The 25,718-nt window shown below is 38.6% G+C and overlaps 1 protein-coding gene across 1 annotated transcript in view; it reads left to right on the top strand.

Moving 5' to 3' along the window:
• Positions 1–25,718, top strand: part of CCDC138 (coiled-coil domain containing 138) — a gene marked incomplete at its 5' end in the record, with an annotated part of 73,174 nt that overhangs the window by 6,979 nt on the left and 40,477 nt on the right. Inside the window, 9 exon segments of the mRNA XM_084616777.1 lie at positions 2,579–2,703; positions 6,770–6,954; positions 7,605–7,763; positions 10,792–10,911; positions 12,057–12,134; positions 12,218–12,328; positions 13,800–13,952; positions 23,069–23,185; positions 25,171–25,363. Coding sequence (XP_084472903.1) covers positions 2,579–2,703; positions 6,770–6,954; positions 7,605–7,763; positions 10,792–10,911; positions 12,057–12,134; positions 12,218–12,328; positions 13,800–13,952; positions 23,069–23,185; positions 25,171–25,363 — 1,241 coding nt within the window.

Genomic DNA, 25,718 nt, shown 5'->3' with positions numbered 1-25,718 from the left:
CTTTTTCTTCCTCCCATCCTTCCCTTACCCCAAAATCCAAACAAATCATGAGTTAACCCTTAATACATTATGGGATCCAGTAGTAGGTTGCCATGTGCAAGGCATAGCTTTCACAGTTTTTGTACACTCATACTTTCGTGATAAGGATCAGCTTCTGTCTGACTAATGTAATAATATGAATAGGGCTGTCAAGTGATTAAAAAAATTAATCGTGATTAATCGCGCTGTTAAACAATAATAGAATAACATTTTAAAACATATTTTTGCATGTTTTCTACATTTTCAAATATATTGATTTCAATTACAACACAGAATACAAAGAACAATGCTCACTTTATATTTATTTTTATTACAAATATTTGCACTGTACATTATTCAATGTTAAAAAAAAAAAGTATTTTTCAGTTCACCTAATACAGGTACTGTAGTGCAATCTCTTTATCATGAAAGTTGAACTTACAAATGTAGAATTATATACAAAAAATAACTGCATTTAAAAATAAAACAATGTAAAACTTTAGAGCCTACAAGTCCACTCAGTCCTACTTCAGCCAGTCACTCAGACAAACAAGTTTGGTTACAATTTGCAGGGGATAATGCTGCCAGCTTCTTGTTTACAATGTCACCTGAAAGTGAGAACGGGCATTCGCATGGCGCTGTTGTAGCTGGAGTTGCAAGATATTTACGTGCCATATACACTAAAGATTCATATGTCCTTTCATGCTTCAACCACTATTCCAGAGAACATGCGTCCTTGTTGATGACATGTTCTGCTCAATAATGATGCAAAGCAGTGCGGACCGACGCATGTTCATTTTCATTATCTGAGTCAGAGTCCACCATCAAAAGGCTGATTTTTTAAAAAAAAAACATTATTTTTTGGGGGGGGTGGTTTGGGTTCTGTAGTTTCTGCATCTGAGTGTTGGTCTTGTAAGACTTTTGAAAGCATGCTCACATCTCGTCTCTCAGATTTTTGGATGGCACTTCAGATTCTTAAACCTTGGGTCTAGTGCCATAGCTATTTTTAAAAATCCCACGTTGGTACCTTCTTTGCGTTTTATCAAATCTGCAGTTAAACTGTTCTTAAAACAAACGTGCTGGGTCATCATCAGAGACTGCTATAACATGACTTATATGGCAGAATGCAGGTAAAACAGAACAGGAGACATACAATTCTCCCCCAAGGAGTTCAGTCACAAATTTAATTAATGCATTATTTTTTTAACGAGCATCATCAGCATGGAAGCATGTTCTCTGGAATGGTGGCTGAAGCATCAAGGAGCATACAAATGTTTAGCATAACTGGCACGTAAATACCTTGCAGCACCGGCTACAAAAGTGCCATGCGAATGCCTGTTCTCACTCTCAGGTGACATTGTAAATAAGAAGGCAGCAGTATTTCCCATAAATGTAAACAAACTTGTTTGTTTTAGCAATTGGCTGAACAAGAAGTAGGACTGAGTGGATTTGAAGGCTCTAAAGTTTTACATTTGTTTTGTTTTTGGGTGTAGTTATGTAACGAAAAAACCTACATTTGTAAGTTACACTTTCACGATAAAGAGGTTGCACTACAGCACTTGTATGATGTGAATTGAAAAATACTATTTCTTTTATCATTTTTACAGTGCAAATATTTGTAATAAAAATAATATAAAGTGAGCACTGTATACTTAGTATTCTGTGTTGTAATATAAATTGATATATTTGAAAATGTAGAACATCCAAAATTTTTTAATAAATTTCAATTGCTATTCTATTGTTTAACAGTGCAATTCATCACGATTAAATTTTTTAATCATGATTAATTTTTTTGCGTTAATCACATGAGTTAACTGCAATTAATCGACAGCCCTAAATGTGAACACTGATTTTGGGTAGGGAAGTTCATCCACTTACTTGAGATAACTATGTGTGTAGGGCTCAGTTAGTGGGATGCAGGGATTAAGATATATAAGGGAGTAAACAAGTGATGAGGAAGGGAAACAGCCAGAGTTAACAAGGTAGTCTTAAATCTATTTAGAAGACTCCAGAGAGTCTTAATGCCCCAACGCACCAAGCTGAAAGAGAACATATTTCACACCTTTTCTCTTTTCTTTTCTTTTCTTTTCTTTTCTTTTCTTTTCTTTTCTTTTCTTTTCTTTTCTTTTCTTTTCTTTTCTTTTCTTTTCTTTTCTTTTCTTTTCTTTTCTTTTCTTTTCTTTTCTTTTCTGGATATCCTGTTTGGAAGAAAAAAAAGTTGTGCTTTGATCTGTTTTAAAAGTGGTTTTGTTGTTGCATGCAAATAAGGATTTATTTATGAAAATAAGATCGTTTACTTGTTCCACGGGTTTTGCTAAGTCATCAATTTCATTCTTTGACTGTAGTTAATATCTTATTTTATAAGCCCTTTTCATTGTGAAGGGATCTCAAAGTACTTTTCAAATTACTGAGCATTGTCTCTTTGCATTCAGTCAAATATAAATATGCTGGAATGAGAAATAGTTGTATTTGTGTGCAAATCTTCTTTACATTACATGCATAACATTTTAGAATGGCATTGAATAATTTCAGATTCGTGTCATCTATTTGTATTTTTTAGCTTTGATGATGAGCTGGATTCGCTCTATGATTCAAGTCAGCTAGAACTAGAGGAAGAGGTCATTGTAAATGTCTCTGCAACTGATGCAATTCCAAATACAGTCATGTACACATATACAGAAACAGGTAATCAGAAAAATATTAAATTCAACTTCAATTTATCACGTAACTTTTGACTTGTTTGTATGAAAAATAAAAGCTTTATTCAAGTTTCAACTGAATCTTATTCATAGTAAAATTAATAAAACCTGTAATTGAGTAAACTATATTTTAGTTTTGAGATACAATGTTTTAGTAGATCTAGTCATAATTGTATTACACCTCTTTCCCAATATAACGCGATCCGATATAACACGAATTCGGATATAACGTGGTAAAGTAAAAATGGTTTTCTGTCTCATCTACAACATAGAGTACTTTTATTCTGTTTAATCCCAGTTTATACATTCAATGATTACCGTGTACATATTCAGAATGTATGTTTTTACAAGCCTGCCTTGGATCAAAAGTCAAAACACAAAGCCGAGCGCATTCACAGCATTTTTAAACTTTCACTCTGATCTTCATTGCATAAAAAAGTCTTGTCTGCAAATCTTAATTAAAGTTATAACATTCACAGTTAAAATCTGTTGATAGTTTAAAATCATTGAAAGTTTAAATTCGTTTTGTGGACAACAAACCATGTGCAAGGTGGTAGCTAATTTTCAACGGCCGTTATAATAAAAAACGGCCTTTGTATTTATAACCATGACTAATTTATCAAAAAGGAGAGTTCTGTCTACCTTCGTCGTTGACTAACCTGCTGCCGCCTTGCCAGTTTAAAGTTGTTACAAAACCATCCACGGTTGGCACCTCGGCTGTTAAAATGTGGCTTGTATCAAATTACATACATACAGTACGTTGTCTGTACAAATGTGCATGTATGAAAGTGGTGGAACGAATGTGCAACAATGAGAAGGCAGGGTAAATGTATGTTTCCTGCCCATGGTCCCATTAGGTGTTCTCATCTCTCCCGCCTATTTTAATCTCGTTTTTAAATTGTGTGCAGTATAGACTAAGCTTAAGTTGTCTCACTAGTTGTATTTTTGAAATATTGTAACTCTGCGCTGACATTTTCTAAACAATTAAAAAAAATTGTTAGCATTAATATTAAAATACCATTGACGTGATGGCAAGTAGTTCACAGCCACAGAAACGAAAGGCATGGACAGTCAAAGAAAAATTGGAAGCTTTGGACAGACTGAAATCAGGAATGAGCCAAGCGAAGGTCTCAAAAGAACTAGGAGTGGGGGAATCAACATTAAGAGGGTGGATCAAAGATGAGGAAAAATTAGTCAACGCTAGTTGAACTGGATGAAAGTGTAGGCCTGGAAAGGAAGCGCCTAAAAACTGCGCAGGATAACCAACTAGATAGAGCAGTATTTGCGTGGTTTACCCAAGAACACTCTGATGGTACACCAATTTCCAGTGACGAGGTAAGGAAACAATCGGACAAATTGAAGAAGGATCTTGATTTTAGACGCTCGGGTGAGGACGCTTCTGCACATCAAGGTAACGAATTTAAAGCTAGCAGTGGATGGCTTAATCATTTTAAAAAACGTCATGGCATTCAGCAAGTCACAATTTCAGGAGAGACGTGCTCCGCAGATATAAAAGCTTGCGATGAATACCCACTAAAGTTACAAGAGATCATCATTGAGGGTGGCTATGCTCCGGAGCAAATCTATAACGGTGATGAAACCAGCTTATGTTACCATATCTTGCCGGTTAGAACACTTGCTTCTAGGACCGAAGAACAAAAGGCTGAAGGTTTTAAGGTGATAAAAGAGAGAGTGACAACACTTTTCTGCATGAATAAAGCCGGCTCACATAAACTTAAATCTCTGTGCATAGGCAAATCCAGGTCACCTAGGGCTTTCCACCATAAGAACATGGATTTGCTTTCATTAATTTATCACCATTCAAAAAATGCCTGGATGATATCGGATATTTTCGAGGAATTAATAAATATTTTGTACCAGCTGTCTGGAGCCACCTGCGCAGACAAAATCTGGAGCCAAAGGCATTGCTCCTACTTGACAACTGTCCCGCCCATCCCACGGTTGAGACCTTAACCAGCAAAGACGGGAAGATAAAGGTGAGCTACCTTCCTAAGAACACAACATCCAAAATACAGCCCCTCGATCAAGGCATTATAGCCACTTTTAAAGTGAACTATCGTAAAGCCTTAGTAAAGAAAATTGTTGAGGACAACAGTAGCATAATGGATGTAATCAAGAAATTGAATTTGCTGGATGTATTTAAATTAGGCAAGACAGCCTGGCTAGGAATCACTCCGTCAATGATAGAGAAATGTTGGCTTCGTTGTCTCAAAAGTGCTTTTGTTACTGAAGGCGACGACAACCAAAATGAGGAAGAAGACAAAGATGAGAACAACTTTGAAGGTTTTACAGAAGAAGAGGCCATGGATGCAGAAGGAGACTACAGGGAACTTATGGCTCAAAATGGGATAGCTGATGTTCGAGTGGATGGAGGTCGATGCTATGTGTCCAACCTATGAATGACTTACAGATGTAGATATAGTTCATAATGTTGCCCTTCAACCACCTGATGCCTCAGAAAATGTGTCTAACCCTGAGGATAGTGACGAAGAACCCTCGGAGCCACCGCCCAAAGCTGCTGATGAGGTTCTAGGGTTAGAGATTGGTCTTAAGTGGCTAGAAAGCCAGGATGTGGATAGACTGCAAATACTACAGTTAAAATCCATAATTGACCTGGCAAAGAAGAAGACTCACAGTAGCATAAAGCAACAAAATATAACAAGTTTTTTTTTTTAATTAAAAAAAAATTTTAAGTGGTGCATCTTAAATAAGAGAGCATCTTGTACACCAAAAAAAGGTATTTACCATTTTATCAATGTCTTTAAAATGTGATTACTTTACCTTTTTCAGCTTCATTTTAACCTTTTTCTATAAGTAAAAACTCCCATCTCCAAAATGTTTTCAAACTATTTAATAGTTAACAGTTCATATTACTTAGCCAACTATGTTATACGTAGATTGTTAAGTGACAGCGGCCCATGCTCCTATTTACTAAAATACCAAAATCCTTTTTTACAACAATTTATAAGGATGTGTAATTAAAAGCATTTTCTGATATTTTATGTGAATTTTGCATTTTCCTAAGCATTACACGCAGACCAAACGATTGATGTATGATGAAACCTAGCGCACATGGTTGTATTTAGTATTGTTTAGTACCTGTGTTGTTAATACACTGTATCTTTTAAGTAAGCTTATAAAATAATTGTTGCAATTAAAGAAAGGAGCTACAATTTAACCATTGTAGAACAGATTTATTTACTGCATGCACCATGTTAGTTCTAACAAAAATGATTTGCTGACTGTTAACGGAAATGCTCAAGGCCAAAGCAAGTTCAATGTAACGCAGTATGATTTCACCTATGACGCGGTAAGATTTTTTTGCTCCCAAGGACTGCGTTGTATCGGGGTAGAGGTGTATATATAAACAAGACACATTCTTTTCTGAAAGATTGGCCTTTTTAAGTCTCCTGCAATGCAGTTCTGATTATTGTACATTACGGATCAAGAAATAGAGAAAAAGAAAAAGCCAGCCATTATTAACACAGTATTTTCAGTTTTATAAAATGAAACATTTTCAATGTTAAGAATAAGTGGTCTGATTAAAGACTGTTCCAAGACATTATTTGACTTCCACATAAAAAACAGCTCTCATAATGTTCCTTCATTTTCTCCTACCATCACCAAAAGAACCAGTTAAAGCACTGAGAAATAGTGCTTTAACTGGATTTAGTTAATTTAATAGATATATTGTGCCTTCAGTCTGTGTGCAGATCTTCTAATGATGTCTATTGGACTTCTGTGTGTAGGGTGAGGGCATAATTTATGTATAAAACTGCACTGATCAGAAAACTAATAATAATGGGCCAAAATGAATCACAGGAAATAGATGATAAAGGTTTTGAACAAATACTAATAGTGCCTCAGGAGATACTCAGACTAACTTTTTACTTTAGTACCTAGTATACTGCTATTTAATCACAAAAGCCTAAAATGTATTTCTGCCTTAATGTAACAATAACTGGTCATCTAATTTATTAATCTAAAGTACAAGAATAATTTTTATAAAATGTGTTCTTTTCATTTCTTAGATGTCACCCTACCATCCAATTTGGCTCCAAACACAGAAACTTGTAGTGATCATGATATCAGTAGTGGTCTGGTTAGGAAGACTGCGAGCAAGCCTGAAACTCAAGTATTGAGTGGTCGAAGATTAATACCTTCTCACATCAACCAGATTTATGATGAGCTATATGTCATACATCAGAAACTGCAGGTAGGAACTGGAAATGACTTTAGAGTATTACTAGATAATTTTCCTCAGAAACTCAAGATTAGTGAATATTCAAAAACTTCTAACATATTAACGTATTAAGTCTGTCACACTCCACTTCCCGTCCTAACTTTCTTCCCCCAACAATTACATACTGGTTTTTTTTTAAAGCTGCTCTCCGTATCATTCTACAGTATAATGTAAGCCACTGCATTGCAAGAGGCTGTAACAATTTGTCCGATGAGGCAGTGTTGTCTTGTGGATAGAGGAGGGGTTTTGAAATTATCAGATAAAAGACAGAGTATTGCAATTACTAGTATTAACCAAAAATTTCAGATCTAGATGCCTAAAGTCAAGCTTCTAAACCCTGGTTATCTAAGTTGAAGTGGCCTGATTTTCAGAGGCCGAACAATCCCGTCCCCAATGAGAGTCAGTTGGATCACTATGTTGAGGTGCTGAAAGTAGTCTGCTTTCAGCATTGTGTCCAAGTACACTAAAGCGGTGCTTATACTCAGTGAACCATACATGCAATCTGTTATATACATTTCCATAAAACTGAAAGTATCCCTGACAAAATGACTGTATTTCAATACAAGTTATAATAATTTCATTTTTTATAATTTTTTTAAAATTGTCCATTTTTTCTGACACAGCAAGAAAATTCAGTACAGCAGGAGTATGCTCTGCAACTTCAGAAACGAGAGCATTTTTTAGCTGAAAGAGAAGCATTGCTTTTCAGACATGAAGCTGCTTTGACTAAGATAAGAGGTGTTGAAGAGGAAGTTCATGCAAAATTTCAGATTATAAAGGAGGTACAATAACTTGTATTAGAATTATTTTCTTGGGCAAATATAGTTATCTGGGGCAAGCCATTTCACTGATTTCTTCAGGCCCTCAGTTTCATCACCTGTAAAATGGAGATAATCCTCAGTTTTGTAAAGAGCTTTGAGGTCCTCAGATGAAAGCTTGATATATAAGGGAAAGTAATATTGCTATGTATTTTGGTTATTAATAGTTGCTTTCTCAGAAAGATGAGTTTAATGGTCTGGTTCAGGGGTTGCCTTTGGTTGTGTACCAGTATTAAATTGTTTGTGGTGAAAAAAATTTCCCTGGAATCTAACCCCCTCATTTACATTAAGTCTTATGTGGAAATTGGATTCGCTTATCATCGTTTCACTTAAAGTCGCATTTTTCAGGAACGTAACTACAACATTAAGTGAGGAGTTCCTGTATTAGAGTTCTTTGAAGGGGTCAACAAACATGTGGACAAGGGGGATCCAGTGGACACAGTGTACTTAGATTTCCAGAAAGCCTTTGACAAGGTCCCTCACCAAAGGCTCTTACGTAAATTAAGTTGTCACAGGATAAGAGGGAAGATCCTTTCATGGATTGAGAACTGGTTAAAAGACTGGGAACAAAGAGTAGGAATAAATGGTAAATTTTCAGAATGGAGAGGGGGTAACTAGTGGTGTTCCCCAAGGGTGAGTCCTAGGACCAATCCTATTGAACTTATTCATAAATGATCTAGAGAAAGGGGTAAACAGTGAGGTGGCAAAGTTTGCAGATGACACTAAACTGCTCAAGATAGTTAAGACCAAAGCAGATTTTGAAGAACTTCAAAAAAATCTAAGTGATTGGGCAACAAAATGGCAAATGAAATTTAATGTGGATAAATGTAAAGTAATGCGCATTGGAAAAAATAACCCCAACTATACATACAATATGATGGGGCTAATTTAGCTGCAACTAATCAGGAGAAAGATCTTGGTGTCATCGTGGATAGTTCTCTGAAGAAGTCCACACAGTGTGCAGCGGCAGTCAAAAAAGCAAACAGGATGTTAGGAATCATTAAAAAGGGGATAGAGAATAAAACTGAGAATATCTTATTGCCCTTCTATAAATCCATGGTACACCCACATCTTGAATACTGCGTACAGATGTGGTCCCCTCATCTCAAAAAAGATATACTGGCATTAGAAAAGGTACAGAAAAGGGCAACTAAAATGATTCGGGGTTTGGAACAGGTCCCATATGAGGAGAGATTAAAGAACCTAGGACCTTTCAGCTTGGAAAAGAGGAGACTAAGCGGGGATATGTTAGAGGTATATAAAACCATGAGTGGTGAGGAGAAAGTGAATAAGGAAAAGTTATTTACTTGTTCCCATAATATAAGAACTAGGGGCCAGCAAATGAAATTAATGGGCAGCAGGTTTAAAACAAATAAAAGGAAGTTCTTCACACAGCACACAGTCAACCTGTGGAACTCCTTGTTTGAGGAGGTTGTGAAGGCTAGGACTATAGCAGGATTTAAAAGAGAACTGGATAAATTCATTGAGGTTAAGTCCTTTAATGGCTATTAGCCAGGATGGGTAAGGAATGGTGTCCCTAGCCTCTGTTTGTAAGAGTGTGGAGCTGGATGGCAGGAGAGAGATCACTTGATCATTACCTGTTCTGTTGGCATTGGCCGCTGTCGGTGGACAGGATACTGGATGGACCTTTGGTCTGATCCAGTATGGCCATTCTTATGTTCTTAAGTTCATGACTTTGAGTTACATTTTTTGAGACTAGCTCTCTGCCATTTGATCGGTTGGAATTCTTTTTTTTTATACTGTCTCCAGGATGGAACTTCTGACGGTACATGCCAGAGCATTCCAGCTAAAGGCTTTTGGTGCTTGTGTTTGTTTTCTGTGCCTGTATGTCACATTCAGAGATTTCAGCTTTTTAGATGCTGTATAAGACATGTTTTTCAGCTTGGCTTTATTGGAGCATGAAAACAGGGCTAGAAAAATTTAGCAGACGCTTACTGAAATTTTACCAAACTCTTGACTGTTAGCTGAAGACTAGTACAAAAGATGGTAATTCTCAGATTAAGGCAAATTCTCTCTTCTTTCTTCTACCCATATTTGTCACAGCTGATGGGAAAGGAGAGACTTTTGGCATTTTTACCAGTGTTGTCTCTGTCCACTTTGGCACGTCATTTTAAGTATTAAACTTGGCTAGTAGGTATGTGAGAAATTTGAAGCCTCCCGAGGTCCTCTGGCTGCTGGGGAAAAAAGGAGCATTCTCTCTCTGCTTCACTTTCATACTCTACAGCCCCCTTGATTGTTGCAATGAGGTGTCTCTGCTACGCTACTCCTCAGCCTCCATTTTTGAGTTCTCTGCTTCAATGCATGTCTCTGCTGCTGCTCATAACTGTCAATCAGTAGTAGAGGGAAAATGACATGACCTCTCAGTTTCACTGCTACCCACTTTTCTAATTTATATCAAAATAGTAAAACAAAGTATTGCATAAATTTGTAGCAATTCCAGTTCAGCTTCCCAAGTACAAGAAAAACTTCATTGCAGGCTGCTGAGATGCTTTGTACCATTAGGAATATTTGCTGCACTGGAGGGGAAGATTTTGATATCTTTGTGACTAAGGTCCATAGTATTTCCTTACAAATAATTAGTGTAAAAATCAGTTTCTCCTTTTTTTTTCCCCCTCCCATATTAACCTGTTTTTCCACACATTTTATTTATGGAATTGATTCTTTGGACACATATGTAAATGAAATGATCTGATGATATGATACATACATTTTATAGTGAATTTAAAAAGGGATATGACCTCCTCAAAAACAGCCAGCAGGCCTGCTATTGCTCACAACCACATTGTAATGATTATTCTTTTTGATGTACAGGATACTCCTGATTTTCAAAAGATCATGGGCACAAAGTACAGGCACACTTAGGCATGCAAAATTGCACACCTGACCCTTTAAAAGTTAGACCCAGTGTTTTAACATAGTGATTGCAGAAGTTGTTTCTAGTTGGTATATCATTAATCATATTTTTCTATAGCAACACGAGGCAGAAGTTAAACAGCTGTCAGAAACCTTGAAAGAGAAGACTAAAGAAAGCAAGAGGCTCAAATCATCATTTGACACCTTGAAGGAAATGAATGACTCTTTAAAAAAGCAGGCAAGATCCATTTTCATACCTATTCAAGAAAAATTGTAAATATTAGAATCAATTTAAATTATTTTTGGAAAGTTGACTGATTGTATTTGCAGTCTTATTAAACAAGATTCATATAATTGAGCAGAAATGACTCTTGTTCCTTTCCTACAACTTGGTTTTTCTTTTAACTGGTTGGTGTCTTTTTTTTTTTTTTTTTAATAATCTCAAATACGGTAAAGTTTGAATTACTTCTAAATAGCCAGCAATAAGTCACTCATAAGAAAAGAAACATTTCAATATCCTGCCAAGGAAATTGAGACGCTAGGGTAGATAGCCTTCTAAAATTCAGAATGCAGCCCTGATCTGCTTAATAGCATGGGCAAACCTTCGTGTATTCCATAATGTTATTGAATCTATCCTAGCAAGTGATTTGTGCTCCATGCTGCAGAGGAAGACTAAACCCCCAAGCTCCCTGCCAGTCTGGCGTGAGGGGACAATGCCTTCCAGACTCTACATATGGTGATCAGTTCAACTCTGAGCATGTGAGCAAGAACCAACCAGTCAAGCATCTGAAAGAGAATTCTCAGTTCCATTTCAGAGCACCAGTGTGAGTTTGTGTGTTGTGTACAGTTCTGTAGTTCTACATAATTGCTGCAGTATGACTTTATTCTACCATGTAGATGCTTGTCCAGAGAGAGACAGCTCTACAAAAGTTAGTTATGTGGATAGTGCTTTCAAGCTGTAAAGATACCTATAATTGTCATTGTGCACTCATTAATATAATGCATAGAGCTATGCAGACAGGTAATTTCAATTTAATTGTATATGTCCTCTTCAGAAAAATCTCACTCTTGAAGGTATGGTTTCTGTATTTGGGTGAGCCCAGTGTTTGGCTTGCAAGTTGAATTCTCAATTCACAGGACATAGCTTATTATACATTACACTGAACAGTTAGCAAAGCTCTGACTACTGGCTCATTTTATAAAGAGGTAAATGATCTTCTTAGCTGTTGTTTTGCTCACATTAAGAGCAGATAAACTTGCACTTTAATAAATCTAGATGCCTATAACTAATGATTTTTGAACAACCTTTATATGAAGTAAAGAATGAGTTTAAACTTGTTTTGAGTCCACAAATATTTTAAACATATTTTCTGATTCTTTTAGTTAAGTGATGTAAGTGAGCAGAACAAGAAGATGGAAGTTCAAGCAAGAAAAGTACAAGCACGTTTAGAGAATTTACAAGTAAGACTAACAGTTTTTCCTTATTACTTCTTCCCTTGTAAGAAATAAGTCAAATGTAATTTATTTAATATATCCTGTTGCAGAGGAAGCATGAATTTTTAACAATACAGAAATCTAAAGATGTTTCTCAAGCAATGCAAGAAATTAAATCTGTGAAGCAGGAAAAAATGGCAACAACATCAAAAATTTGTAAGGTAAGGCATAAACAAGGAGGAAAGGAAACTTCTATTTTAATTAAAGGATATTAGATGTTGGAATATCTAGAACACCCACTTTTGCTATGTCTTCAGGAAACTAGTGACATCATTTACTCATGTCATGTATTTATGATATGAGTGAACTACTCAGTTATGCTGAGGAAAGGGGTTAAAGTGTTCAGGGCATAAGAATAGTGCAATTGGATTGCATTGGGGAAAATTTAGTGTGTTTAACTGGAAAAATAATTACATTTAAATTGTCACTAAAAAGAAGTGCACTTATTGTCATCCTGATCACCTTTCTTTTATGTTATATCTAATCCCCCCTCTTTTAATCTGTCCATCTTTTTAAATTGTATGTCTGTTTCTTCCACTATGTTTGGGAAGTTCTTAACACATTTTGATTACTGTCACAGTGTAAATAATATCTCTCTATGTACAGCTTTCTGTAATTAACTGAAAAGAAAAACGGGTAAATGATGTCAGATATAGGAAGATTAACTTGTAAGCCATAGGTAATTATGCTCTTAGTGCTTATAGTAGAAAAAGCCTCTAGTGAAGGAAAAAGTGAGTAAATGCAGACATGTTTCATACATGATTGCAATATGATCACCTTCCTTCCTTCTGTCTTGAAACATTCTCTTTTGTTTTTGTGAAATAATATTTCTTATCTCAGTACTGTCCTATTTAATAGTGTGCCTTCTGTCTGTATTCTACCATTATATCCCTTCTGGTAATTATGAAATCTAGCAATAAAATTACTTGGAATATTTCTTGAAATATTATACACAACTTTCTCTTTCATTTAAGGGAACTAGATTTTTCTCTCTGAGGGCTGACCCTAGAAACTTCCTGAATGCATCTGCTTTTTTTCCTGACAAGCCTAAAATAATTTGTTCCACTTTGGGATTCTTAGTTAATGTATTGGAGAAGGCAAATTGGGGAATTGGGGGGTCCATTCTTCTGAAGTCTTGGTTTTAATTCTTTGAACTTATTCATTATTGGAATGAACATTATTAAGTTGTAGTTAATGCGGTAAATTTTAATGGCAGTGGGCTACATACAAGAAAGTGACATGAATTGTTTAGTGCATCTAACATTTCCCACATAAAAATTACCACATGTTGACAATACCTGTGAATTATGCAGTTGTCTTTCACATTCTCCTCACATTCTTATGGCCAGAGTTGTAAAACGGACCCATTCTGTGCATGAAGATGTTTTTCTAGGACTTTATATAAATTTTGTACCTGTGTGTTTTCTGCCAACCAATAATCACCACAAATACTGGCCTAAACTCCTAATTTTTCTCAGGCATGGCACCATCCTACTCCAAATACATATAATAAAATGCTAAAACTGTTTTCATATTCTGACACATCTATCTGTTTTCTTTGAGAGGCTCTAATAATATACCTTATGTTTTGGAAAAGCTTTATAATCTTATTTAATGTTATGGTTGTTACAGGTACCACTTAATTCACATGTTTATGAGCTTTTAAGTGTTCTTATGGACTGGATCTCAGATCAGTTCCTCAAAGTGAAAATAGAGGAAAAAGAAGGAGACAATCACAAACTAATGTACACCCACAAAAATTACACACAAGAAAAGTGTGCAAAGGTAAAGGGGTTTGGATTGTTTTTTTTAAACCTTGTGGCCAATGTATGCTAGTTTTATTTATATATATTTTGAACGCTATTCTCAAAACAAAAATAATTGTGAATAGTTAACAGTTGAGTATTCATTCAGACAATATTTAGTGGGTATTTTGACACATATAGCTCCAAAAATACAGGCAATTTAAAGAAAATTAGGGTACTAAGTTCCTGTCCCATTGTAAGCCATCTCTTACTCCTGATTACTTCTTTCAATGATACGATTTTCAGATTTCTCTCTTCATTCTTCCCTGCAATGTTGAACATAAGAATGAGCACACTGGGTCAGAGCAGTGGTCCATCTAGCCCAGTACCCTGTCTTCCAACAGTGTCCAATGCCAGATGCGTCAGAGGGAATGCACAGAACAGGGCAATTGAGTAATTCCTCCCCTGTCGTCAACTCCCAGCTTTAGGGCAGCGAGAGGCTTAGGACACCCAAAGCGTGGGGTTGCATCTCTGATCATCTTGGCTAATATCCATTGATGGACCTATTCTCCATGAACTTACCAAATTGGTTTTAAAACTCAGTTATAGTTTTGGTCTTCACAACATCCCCTGGCAATGAGTTCCACTGGGTGTTGTGTGAAGAAGTACTTTTCCTATTAACTTCATTGGGTGACCCCTGGTTGTTGGGTTACGTAAAGAGGTAAATAAAGCTTCCTTATTCATTTTATCCACACCATTCATGATTTTATAGACCTCCATCAAATGCCCCTTTAATAGTCTCTTTTCCAAGCTGGAAAAGTCCTGGGCTAGGTCTACACTACAGACTTATGTCAGTATAACAGCATCACTCAGGGGTGTGAAAAATCCACACCCCGGAGCAATGTAGTTATACTGACCTAACCACCCACGTAGACAGCGCTATGTCGATGGGAGTCTTTCTCCCATCGACATAGCTACTACCTCTTGGGAGGTGGATTAACTACACCGACTGGAGATGCTACTGTGCCAAAGGAAGAGCATCTTCACTACTGCAGTGCTGTATGTGAAGACAAGCCTCCAGTTTTTTTAATCTCTCCTCATATGTAAGCCATTCCATAGCCTAATCATTTTTGTTGTCCTTCTCTGCACCCTGTCCAAGTTCCTTCCCCTCATCCTTTTTTCTAAGCAGATTTGCATGCCTAATTTAAAATAATGTATTAATAAACAGGCAGTGGTGCTATAAGGAGAGTTTTGGAATGTATAGCTTTGAGATGTATGGCCACTGGGAAGCATTCATGGACAGAGGACTGTTCTCTCAGGATGGACTTCACCTAGGTAGGGAGGAAAATAGACTTCTAGGATGGAGGCTGGCACAACTGATTAAGAGAGCTTTTAACTAGGAATTTGGGGGAGATTGTTGGGAAATGTCTCGATAATCTCCATGCCGGATTTTAACATTGAGAGGGAATAAAACAAAGTAAGAAAGGATAGAGCCATCGGTAGGAGAATGGACATAAGGAGGAAGGGTAGTGTAGATACCAGTCTAATAGGTGATACTGGCGGTAGAATGTCTGTGCCTAATTGGGTAAAGAATGTGAGCGAAGCCAAACAGGAAAAATTAAGATGTTTGTACATTAATGCGAGGAGCCTAGATAACAAAATGGAGGCACTAGAGCTATTGGTGCAGGAAGTGAAACCAGCCGTTATAGGGATAACAGAAACATTGTGGAATAGTAGTCATGACTGGAGTACAGGTATTGAAGGGTATGTGCTGTTTAGGAAAGACAGAAATAAAGGCAAAGGTGGTGGGGTAGCATTGTATATCAATGATGAGGTAGACTGTAAAGAAATAAGAAGTGATGGAATGGATAAGACAGAGTCTGTCTGAGCAAAAATCACATTGGGGGAAGAAAGCTACTAGAGCCTCTCCTGGGATAGTCATTGGGGTGTGCTATAGACCACCCGGATCTGATTTGGATATGGACAGAGACCTCTTTAATGTTTTTAATGAAGTAAATACTAATGGGAATTGTGTGATCATGGGGGACTTTAACTTCCCAGATATAGACTGGAGGACAAGTGCTAGTAGTAATAACAGGGCTCAGATTTTCCTGGATGCGATAGCTGATGTATTCCTTCACCAAGTAGTTGCTGAACCGACATGAGGGGATGCCATTTTAGATTTGGTTTTGGTGAAGTGAGGACCTCATAGAAGAAATGATTGTAGGGGACAACCTTGGTTTGAGCGATCATGGGCTAATTCAGTTCAAACTAAATGGAAGGATAAAAATAGATCTGTGACTAGGGTTTTTGATTTCAAAAGGGCTAACTTCAAAAAATTAAGGAAATTAGCTAGGGAAGTGGATTGGACTGAAGCATTTGTGGATCTAAAGGCGGAAGAGGCCTGGAATTACTTCAAGTCAAAGTTGCAGAAACCATCAGAAGTCTTCATCCCAAGAAAGGGGAAAAAACTCATAGGCAGGAGTTGTAGACCAACCTGGATGAGCAAGCATCACAGAGAAGTGATTAAGAAAAAGCAGAAAGCCTATAAGGAGTGGAAGATTAAAGGGATCAGCAAGGAAAGCTACCTTATTGAGGTCAGAACATGTAGGGATAAAGTGAGAAAGGCCAAAAGCCATGTAGAGTTGGACCTTGCAAAGGGAATTCAAAACCATTAGTAAAAGGTTCTATAGCCATATAAATAAGAAGAAAACAAAGAAAGAAGTGGGACCGCTAAACACTGAGGATGGAGTGGAAGTTAAGGATAATTTAGGCATGGCCCAATATGGTAACAGTGTCTGCGCTGGTCGCCTTGCAGTGCCGTTGGTGCCACATGTAGCGCGCGCATGACCTTAGCCCTCCAGTTCCTTCTCAACCGTTCTCAGCTGAAGATGGAGCAAAGGGGCAATGTTAGTACTTCTCCCTAAAACCGTTAAGAAATACCTTTTAGGTAAGTACTTAAATAAGTTGTTATAGAGATTGTTAGTGTAAAAAAAATAAAAAAAAAAAAAATTGTTAATTCATTAGACAGCCGCCTTAAGGGACAGTTACTAGTTAAAATGCTGGGGTCTCCAGGCCTCCAACGTGTGATGCCATGCCTGTTTCAGACAGACATTCTTTATGTGTATGCTGCCTGGGTGAGGGGCATATTCCCCAGAAATACTCCCATTGCAGCAACCTGAAACCCAGAGCCTGATGGGACAGGGACCTTTGGCTTAAAATGATCTTGATGGAGAAGACCCTTCAGCCTGAGGAGGACAAGCAAACAGCCTCTCTGGGCACTCCTCAAGATGGAAAAGGAGATCTACCCTCTGAAAAAACAAAAAAGAGGGCTCAAACATCTTCGCAGAGAGGTCCGCAAAAACAGAGGCGGTCTCCTGCAAGGTCACTACCCCCGATGCCATCTTACTCTCAGGTGAGCACCTATAATGCTCCAGGCACTTCTGGCACAGCCGAGGTCAGAGAGAGAGAAATGGAGTCGGCACTGACACAAACATGCCTCCTCCACGGCACCGAGCTCACTGGTATGGGACTCGGCACCGAGTGTCTCAAGCACCATTCCTCCACTGACACTCAGTCGGCACCGGTAGACCCCACCAAGTTGGCACCAGCCAAACAACAACACCCCAGTCGGCACTGACTCCATCAACAAAAGGGAAAGCACCCACGGCACTAACTACTCAGAAATCAGCACCAACACAGTTTCTGCTGCACTAGAGAGACTTAGAAATCTCATTGGCACCACATTCACCAATACTCGGTGCCAAGGGCTCCCCCACAGGCTTCAGAGGAAATCACAGCCCACAAGACATGGCCTGGTTCTCCAGTGATGAGGTGGAGGAGATGCAGGGACAATACCTCCTATCTCCACATCACTCGTCACCTAAGGCCCACCAACCAATGTGGAGCCACATGGGTCCAACACACCATATGAACCAATCATGGTGCAGGCCCCCAAGGAAGTACCCTTCTATGGCTTTCCCAATGCAATGGGCACATTGGGAACCCTGGAGCGCATATAGGGGTCAGCATTCTACACTGTCCACAGCGCAAAGATGTGAACTGCGCTCTAACCCAGTGTCTCTCACACCACAACCCTCAGAGACACAGGAATGGGGAGAGGACACAGAGCCGGGCACAGACCATGATACGTCTCCTGTGCACAATTCATCTTCCTCCTCAGATGAGGCGATTATGCCCCCACCGCCAACCTCAGCGGATGACTTTAAACAATTTCAAGAGCTGTTCAAGAGGTTGTGCAAAGCCAAGACATCCTGCTAAAGGAGGTAAAGACAAACAGCACAAGCTGGTACAAATACTGCAACCTGCATCTACCTCCAAGATTGCTCTTCCCATCAACGAGGCCCTCTTGGATCCTGCGGAGACAGTCTGGCAGACACCTGCTTCTATTCCGCCCACCTGCAAAAGAGCGGATAGACAATATTACATACCATCCAAGGGGGCAGACTTTCTATTCGCGCACCTGCCTCCCAATTCCCTAATTGTCAAGGCAGTAAATCACCATTACAGCCAGCCACAATTAAAGGTTACACCCCATGACAAAGAACACAAAAGACTTGACTTGTTCAGAGGCAAAGTATATTCCTCCAGCACCCTTTTGTTCCAAGTGGCCAATTATTCAGTGCTACTGGCCAGTTATGACTAGGACAGCTATAGGAAACTTGCCCCGTTTACATCTGAGCTCCCAGAGGACAAACAGACACAATTCCAGGCTATTGTCACTGCGGGCCAGCTCATATCCAAAACAGTCCTTCAGGCAGCACTGGACACGGCAGACAGAACAACGGCCACAGTCGTAGTAATGTGCCAGGCCTCATGGTTTCAGGCCTCGGGGATACCTATAGAACTCCAGACAAAAGTAGAGGACTTACTTTTGACCAGGTACAACTCTTCTCTCAGAAGACAGACGAGGTGCTTCATTCAGTGAAGGACTCTCGGGCCAGGCTCTGCACTTTGGGGATTTACACCCCTCCCCCATCCCCCAAATCCCCGCAAAGAGAAGGAGATACTAACCATATCAGAGGCCTAGAGACTCCTCAAACAACAGACAACAACAGCAGCCACACGATAGCCAGCGTCAACTATCACGATGCTGGCAAACACCTCAATCTCAGGCACCGACTTCTCAGTCAGCACCTCCAAAACTGCAATTTTGAAAAGTTGGTGGAGGGTTTGAACAACCTCCCTCACGAAATAGCATTCATGCCCGACCCATCCCCAACTTTTGGCCATCGACTCCGGCCCTTTTACCACATCTGGGCTACCATAACATCAGACCAGTGCGTGTTAGTATATCCCGAATTGATAACTTCTATCGCCTTTACCTCCTGCCCACCCACCCTTCCCCATTCCTCTTCAGGGACCCTTCTCACAAGCATCTACTATGACAAGAAGTCAATCATCTTCTACAACTGGGTGCTGTGGAACAAGCACCACTACAATTCAGAGGGAAGGGATTCTACTCTGATTACTTCCTGACCCAGAGGAAGAGTAGAGGATGGAGACCCTTCTGGATCTGCGGAAGCTCGACAAGTTCGTCAGATCCCAGAAGCTCAAGATGGTCACATTGGGTATGATACTCCCAGCGCTGCAACAGGGGGAGTAGTTTTCAGTCCTCGACCTCCACAATGCTTATTTGCAAATCACCCTTCATCCTGCTCACAGGAAATGTCTACGATTCACGGTAGGACGAGAACACTTCCAATACAGAGTACTTCCATTCAGCCTATCCGCAGCAGCAAGAGTCTTCTCCAAAACTCTAGCAGTGGAAGCGGCACATCTACGCAAATAGGGAATAATGATTTCCCCTGAACTGGAGAATTTGTTTATCAAAGGCCCAACTCTACTAGACACAATTGATGCAGTCCAGTCCACTATCACGCTATTCCAGGAGCTGGGTCTACAAATAAACTAATGGAAATCAACCACAAATCCAGTCCAACAACTAGACGTTATCGGGGCACATCTCAGCGCCATAGAAGCCAAGGTGTCATTACCCCTTACCAGATTCACAAACCTCACAAACTTTATCTCAGAGATACAAGTCAGTCCTCAAGTTTGGGCTTGCACTGTCCTACAATTACTAGGACACATGGCAGCCACGACATTCGTGATACGATATGTAAGACTACATATGCAATGCCTACAAGGTTGGCTAAGTACGATATATATACCAAGCAAACACAACCTACACAAACAGATCACGGTTCCACCAAATGTCCTGAACTCATTACAATGGTGGACAAGGCCACAAAATGTCTATATGAGTATCCCTTTCCAATAGGAATCCCCAACAACAGTGATCACCACAGATGCCTCACTGATAGGTTGGGGTGCTCACATGTGTTAACACATGATATAGGGCAAAGGGTCTCCAAGAGAGACTCAATTTCACATCAATTTGCTAGAGCTGCAGACATTTCCTACCTCATATATGGAAGAAATCCATTCGAATTATGACCAACCGTATCGCCTGCATGTTCTGCATCAACAGGCAAGGAGGAGCTCGCTCACATTCTTTATGCAGAGAAGCCATGAGACTTTGGAATTGGTGCATACAACACAACATACACATCACAGTGTGTTACCTGCCAGGCTGTCAGAATGCAACAGACACATTCAGCAGGTACTTCTCCCAGGATCACGAAAGGGAGATGAATGGAGAGGTCCTGAGTTCAATTTTCAAAGGATGGGGCATTCCCACTATCGATCTGTTTGCGTCCCTGATGAATCGCAAATGCATGATGTTCTGCCACACCCTAAATTCTTACCAAAAGTAACCTCAGCATTTAACATGAACCAATCTCTTCACCCACCGACATTGTACCCTAAGCCTCATGGTACTCCAACAGAAGCCGCCCTACACACTCTAGACTTTAGAAGGGCGCTAGTGTTCTACCTTGAAAGAACCAAACCTTTTAGGAAATCTAGACTTTTCATCTCTACTACCGAGCTCTCGAAAGGAGATCCTATATCCATTCAGAGATTATCCAAATGGATTTCCACATGTACTCAAACATGCTACCATATCCGGAATATAGAACCACCGGAGCACGTTAGAGCACATTCTGCTAGGTCGATTTCAACCTCAGTAGCATTTCACAATAACATTCCAATACTAGAGATCTGTAAGGCGGCCACTTGGGCCTCCATCCACGCATTCACAAAGCACTATGCAGTCACACAGGACTCCAGGGCTGACGCCATAGTGCCTCACAGTATTTACCTCAATGACTCAAACGAACCCAAAGTCCCCTCAGAGGGACACTGCTCTACAGTCACCTAAAGTGGAGCACCAAGAGAGACACTACTCGAAGAAAAAGGAAAGGTTATTCACCTTGTGCAGCAACTGGAGTTCTTCGAGATATGTGTCCCTGTGGGTGCTCCACTGCCCACCTTCCTCCCCTCTACTTTGGAGTTTGCAGTGAGGACTCTGCAGTAGAGAAGGAACTGGAGGGCTCGGGTAGTGCGCAGCACCAACAGCACCACGAGACACCTACTGCACACGTGTGACCTGTGTGGACACTGCTACTATAAATCTCTGCTCGACGGCGCCGGGACACACCACCTACTAAAGTGGAGCACCCACAGGGGGACACATCTTGAAGAACTCCAGTTACTACACAACCTTTCCTTTTCTCGCATCTGATGTCAGTGAGGTTTGTTAAAGGACTCACTTGTGTATACTTTCGTATCTGAGTCAGATCTAACGAGACCTCCCTTTGTGCCCAGGACATCTTGCTCATTATTCCACCTTTCTATGAAAGCCATATTTGTGGTGGCAGTTACATCTGCCACGAGAGTTTCTGATATAATAGGTGTTATTGGCATAATATCCATTTTCGCTAGTAATTCAATAGTAATTCACTATTTTAAACAAAGGTAAAATTGCTTTAGAAACACATTCAAAATTCATCTGAAAGTGATTACAGACATTTATCTGCACCAAACTATTCGTTTACCAGTATTTTTTCCAAAGCCTCAAGCCAACACATGGGAGAGACTGCACTACCTTGATGTGCATAGGGCCATACGTTGCTACGTCCATAAAACCAAGTAATTTAGGATCTTACCTAGACTCTTTGAGGCCTATGCAGAAAGAGTAAAAGGTCAAGCAGTCTTGGCTCAGCCAGTGTCATATTGGATATCTTCATGCATAGGATCCTGTTATGATTTGGCAAATGTAACTGCTGAGTCTATAAGGGACTTTCAACAACCTTTCTAAACATATTGACTGTGGACCTCTGTAAGGTGGCTACATCTTTACATACTTTCACCAGACACTATGTCATCACTTCTCCAGACTCTGCCATCACTCATGTGTGATGTGGACTTTGAAAAATCTGTACGTCATTCTCTGTTTGCATAGTTCTGAAGTCTCACCGTCTTCAGGGAAACTGCTTGTAAATCACCTACAGTGGAATGTATATGTGAACTATCACTTGAAGGAGAAAAAACGATTACTTTGTCTTCTGTAACTGTTCTTTGAAATGTATTGTGCAGATATGCATTCCATGAGCTTTCCTTCTTTCCTTGTAATTTGGAAGTGTCATTGTTTTTCTGCTGCAAAGGAACTGAGAGGGAATCAGGGTGACTCTGCCTTTTATACACTCAGCTGCAGGTACAAAGACATCCAAGTACTGCTGGCAAAAGTCTTCGATTCAAGTGCATTGGGAGCACATGAACACCTACAGTGGAATGTGTATGTGCACAACGCATCTTAACATTTGCCATAGAGATCAGTAACCATTTTTTTCCTTTGGAGACACAGTTAAAGTGTCAGTGCATTTTACAAAGAGAAATCAAACAAACTACACAGAGAATTCATAGGTCATAAATCCTAACCCTGTGTGAAATTTCACATGGATTGGGCAGATACTTTTTGAGAAAAACAGGAATTTATGCCCCATTTTGAGTCCATTTTGAGTCCATTTTAGAAGTCAGCCCTTTTACAAAATAATAATCATCTGTGTTACAAGCTAATACCTATAATTATGTAATTTTTATGTACTTGCGGTGAGTGCTAAACGTATTCAATGCACTGAAGTATTTGCATATGCAATCCATTATCATCATGTTTTTTGTTTACTCAGTGACAGATGATGTATAAAACTATACCACTGTATATTTTTCCAGCTTTTACCTATCGTTGCTGAACAACTCCAGTGGATGCCATTTGTGAACCCTAAACTACATATGCCTGTAATTAAATTTATTTACTGGGCTATAAGGCAGCTGGACTGTGGGACACAGGTAAAACATATATTCTACTTTCAGATTAATTCTTTAATATTTCATGTTCAGAATGCTCATTCTCAGAAGATTCTCAGGTACTATGATGTAAGATAAATGGATGCTTTTTGATGTAGTAAGTATAGTTTTAAAAAAACCATCAGCCTTCACAACATTCAAATTCATATAATTTGCTGCAGATATAGGGCAAAGGGAAAAAATTAAGATAGTAATTTAAAACTGTTCAGTTTTATATTATAGATCCATGCTTTATCTGTCGGGGGACTTACGTAGCCCCCTTTGTAATAATATCTGAGAACCTCTCAAACCTTGAATTTATCTTTACAACATCCTTCTCAGCTAGAGAAGGAAATCCCCATTTTATAAATGTTAAACAAAAGATGCTCCTAAGTGAAACCTTGTATTGTTTAATCCTGAAGTAAATATTTCCATCCAGTATGTAATGGAAGTTCTTACAGAACCATATTGTAGCAGCATAACTGGGGTCATATCTTAGGGTCCGATCCTGCAAAAATTTATGCACATTCCTAACTTGTATACTCTGAGTAGTCCCTTTGATTGCAAAGCTAGGCACATGTCTAAATCTTTGCAGGACAGGGGCCTTAGATTCTAATAAATGATGCGGAAGTTATAAAGCAGATTGTTTTTACATGAGCATCTATTTTTTTTTAAATTTGGATCACATTAAAGATGCATTACGCTAACGGTATGAAGAATATATTCTGCCACAGAGTTTTGCCTTTCCAATTCAGTGACATGAATTCCAATAATAAAATACTTTTTCCTTTGCTGGTGGACGCTTCTATAATATGTCAGTGTATTATGCATAAATTCTCCTTCTTTAATTTTACATAATTGTAATTACTTAATATATGTTTCTGTATTAAAGAAAATCAATATAGTGGGTCAGACCTAGAAAAAAAATGAATATGAACAGTTGTAAAGGCTACTGGGGTTTTAAGAGTGTCCTTTAGCAAAAGAGTAACATAGCATTATATATATGAGTGATCATTTCCTTAAAGTTTGGAGGCATTTTATTGCAACACTATACCATAGCTAAGTGGTTTAGTGTTTCCAATATCCATCCCACTTTTGGTTGGGATTTTCAAAGGCTTTTAAAAGAATTAGGTGTCCTACTGCTATTGAGTTTCAATGGGACTCGAGCATCTAATTGCCTTAGACAACTTTGAAAATCCCTTCCTTTAAGCTTAGCTTTAATTTTGAACATTTTCCATATAGGAATATATTTGATAGCTGTGGATGAAAACAGAATTTGCTTGTCACTTTTAAATGTCATTGTGCTGAAACATTGGGTATAGAATGTCATCCCACAGACAATTTTTTTCTTAAAATTTGTTTTAATTTATAATTTTACTTTTCACCAATACATGATCTTAAACTACATCACTCCTTTTGCATTTATTACCTAATTTATTTCAAACTCTCACTGACTGGTTCGTTACAGAAAATTGACATGTGAATGTCTGAATCTTGAAACTGAGGTCACTGACAGTGTTCGTAAAGAAATTAATCTCATATTCAGTGCTTCCTTCTCTAGTAATTTTATGTTGTGACTCAATGTGGGAGACTAAGTGCAGGTTGGTAGTTTAGTAATTTAATTTTTTTTTTAAATTTAAATTGTATCCTTAAATTCTTTGTGGGTACATTGCAAATATTGTATTCTACTAGATTTAACAGAACAGTAACTGCTTTTAGGTTGCTATCCCATAGTATCTAGGCAAAACAGGATAATGTAAAGGCTGATTCTGTTATAGTCTGGGTTTACTAGATTTATTTGTGTCTCAATGTTATTTTACCACTGGCTAAGTTTAATTGTAATATTTTTAATTTACTACCACCAGTTTATATAACATGCCTCAGTAGAATGTACAGTTCTATAAATATAGTACTTTAAAATGGACTTTGATTTTAGTTGTGTGATTACATTTACTACTCTTATAAAATGGATACAATGTTTACAACAGCATTCAACTATGACATCAACTATGAGGAGGCTCGGTGAAGACATATTCAAAGGCATAGTAACTAAGGGAAACCAACATGGCTCTTCTGAGCAGTCTGCTGAAAGTAAACCAAAGACAGCAGCTTTCTTTAAGAGTTCCATTTTACCTTTGAGATTTGTATCAACTTTAATTGTACTCAAAACAGTAACACAAGGTAAGTTCTTAAATGTTTTTATTGCATTTAGTAAACAGCCATTGTCTGGGCAAAAATCAAATACACAAAGTCCATCAAATGGATTGTATTATATCTGTGTCTGAAGTACTTTGTAGTTGTAAAGTGAGGAATATGTTCTTGAAGTTTTACTTTATTAAGAAACAAAGTATGCTGCAGCAAACAGAAAGCTTTCTAAAGTTATAATTTGTATTATATTAAGATGTTCAATGTAGATTATGATATAATTTGACATTGTCAAGGTGGATCCACAGCAAAAAGGGAAGGGGAAAATAGACATGTTGGTGATCGTATATTTCACATGTTTAGCTATCCGAAAGGATAAAAATGATACAGG

Source organism: Lepidochelys olivacea (assembly GCF_965140295.1).
Source record: "Lepidochelys olivacea isolate rLepOli2 genome assembly, chromosome: 1".
NCBI classification, from domain to species: domain Eukaryota; kingdom Metazoa; phylum Chordata; order Testudines; family Cheloniidae; genus Lepidochelys; species Lepidochelys olivacea.
This window is presented reverse-complemented; position numbering and strand designations above follow the sequence as displayed.